We start from the raw sequence: 1186 nt of genomic DNA, 5'->3' as shown, positions 1-1186 counted from the left end.
TATAAGTAGTGGTCAGAAGTGAGAACCATATAATTGCCATCTTGCATAGGTTTCTGTCTTTGTTTTCTCTATCTTCTTCCTCTTATTAGTGGACAAAAGATAAGCCGTTGCATTTGCAGAGTGATCCAGACCCAATTCTCCATACCCTTGCTTTGTATTATGCGTGTGCCTCACCTTCATGATGATACCAAGTCATCATCCTATTCCTTTTGATCTCAATGAAGAACATCACCTCTTCACTACTACTACATATCCTCAACTTTCTTCTCCTTCTTCTTCTTTATCATCTTATTCTTATTTGGACCAACATCCAAACCATTTACAAATAACTCATCAACAGGTCAGTTACTATATTAACAAAAATATTATATATATAATTAAAATTAGCCACTAAATTAATCACTGTAGATTTATTAAATACATATATTGTTTATTTATGTTTAACGTATATTTTATATCTGTCTATTTTATATTTATAATTGATTTGACTATTGATCTTTTGTGTACATATAACATAATTGTTTTACTAATTAGCTAGCCGAACTCTAACAACACTTGTAAAAGAAATTATTGAAGCAAAAATTGTTGATCTCTCTCACTTATATTAATTATTGCTCTAACTTGGATTTTGATAATATATTATATATATTTTAGGCTGAGAAGATTCATGTTCCTTCTAGTGGAGGATCATGGGATCATATTCATGACCACAGAAAAGAAGAAGAAGAAGAAGAGAAGGATGGAAACAAAAAGAGTAGTAAACTGCTCAAGTTGAAAATTTTGAAGAAAGAAGAAAGGAATGAAAATCAAGCTCATGATGATGAGGAGGACCATGGTTCGGTGAAGTGGATGTCTTCAAAGATGAGGATCATGGGTGGTTCTGATACTAATAATTTCAGGTTAAGGTTTGATGAAGAGGGACCAAAGCAGCAACCGTCGCTATCCCCTTTAGGAACTGATAATAGCAGCAGCAACAGTAACAACAACAACTCTTCTTCAAACCGTCATGAAAATAATAATAATATGATTGTTAGGGTTTGTTCTGATTGCCACACCACAAAGACCCCTCTTTGGAGAAGTGGACCAAGAGGCCCCAAGGTACTTTCTTTTTCGTTTTAAACTAAATAAATAAATCATTTTTCTCATTTTATTTTTTTATGTATTCTCATATAATTTATCAAATAGT

At 32.4% G+C, this 1186-nt stretch overlaps 1 protein-coding gene across 1 annotated transcript in view; it reads left to right on the top strand.

Annotated features, from left to right (window-relative positions):
* Positions 8–1186, top strand: part of LOC107630370 (GATA transcription factor 21) — a 2226-nt gene continuing 1047 nt past the window's right edge. Inside the window, exons 1-2 of the mRNA XM_016333477.2 lie at positions 8–340; positions 655–1098. Coding sequence (XP_016188963.1) covers positions 179–340; positions 655–1098 — 606 coding nt within the window. The 5' untranslated portion in view covers positions 8–178. The remainder of the gene's footprint in view (positions 341–654; positions 1099–1186) is intronic.

Source organism: Arachis ipaensis, chromosome B03 (assembly GCF_000816755.2).
Source record: "Arachis ipaensis cultivar K30076 chromosome B03, Araip1.1, whole genome shotgun sequence".
NCBI classification, from domain to species: domain Eukaryota; kingdom Viridiplantae; phylum Streptophyta; class Magnoliopsida; order Fabales; family Fabaceae; genus Arachis; species Arachis ipaensis.
The sequence above is the reverse complement of the archived record's forward strand: the minus strand, read 5'-3'. Positions and strand labels throughout refer to the sequence as shown.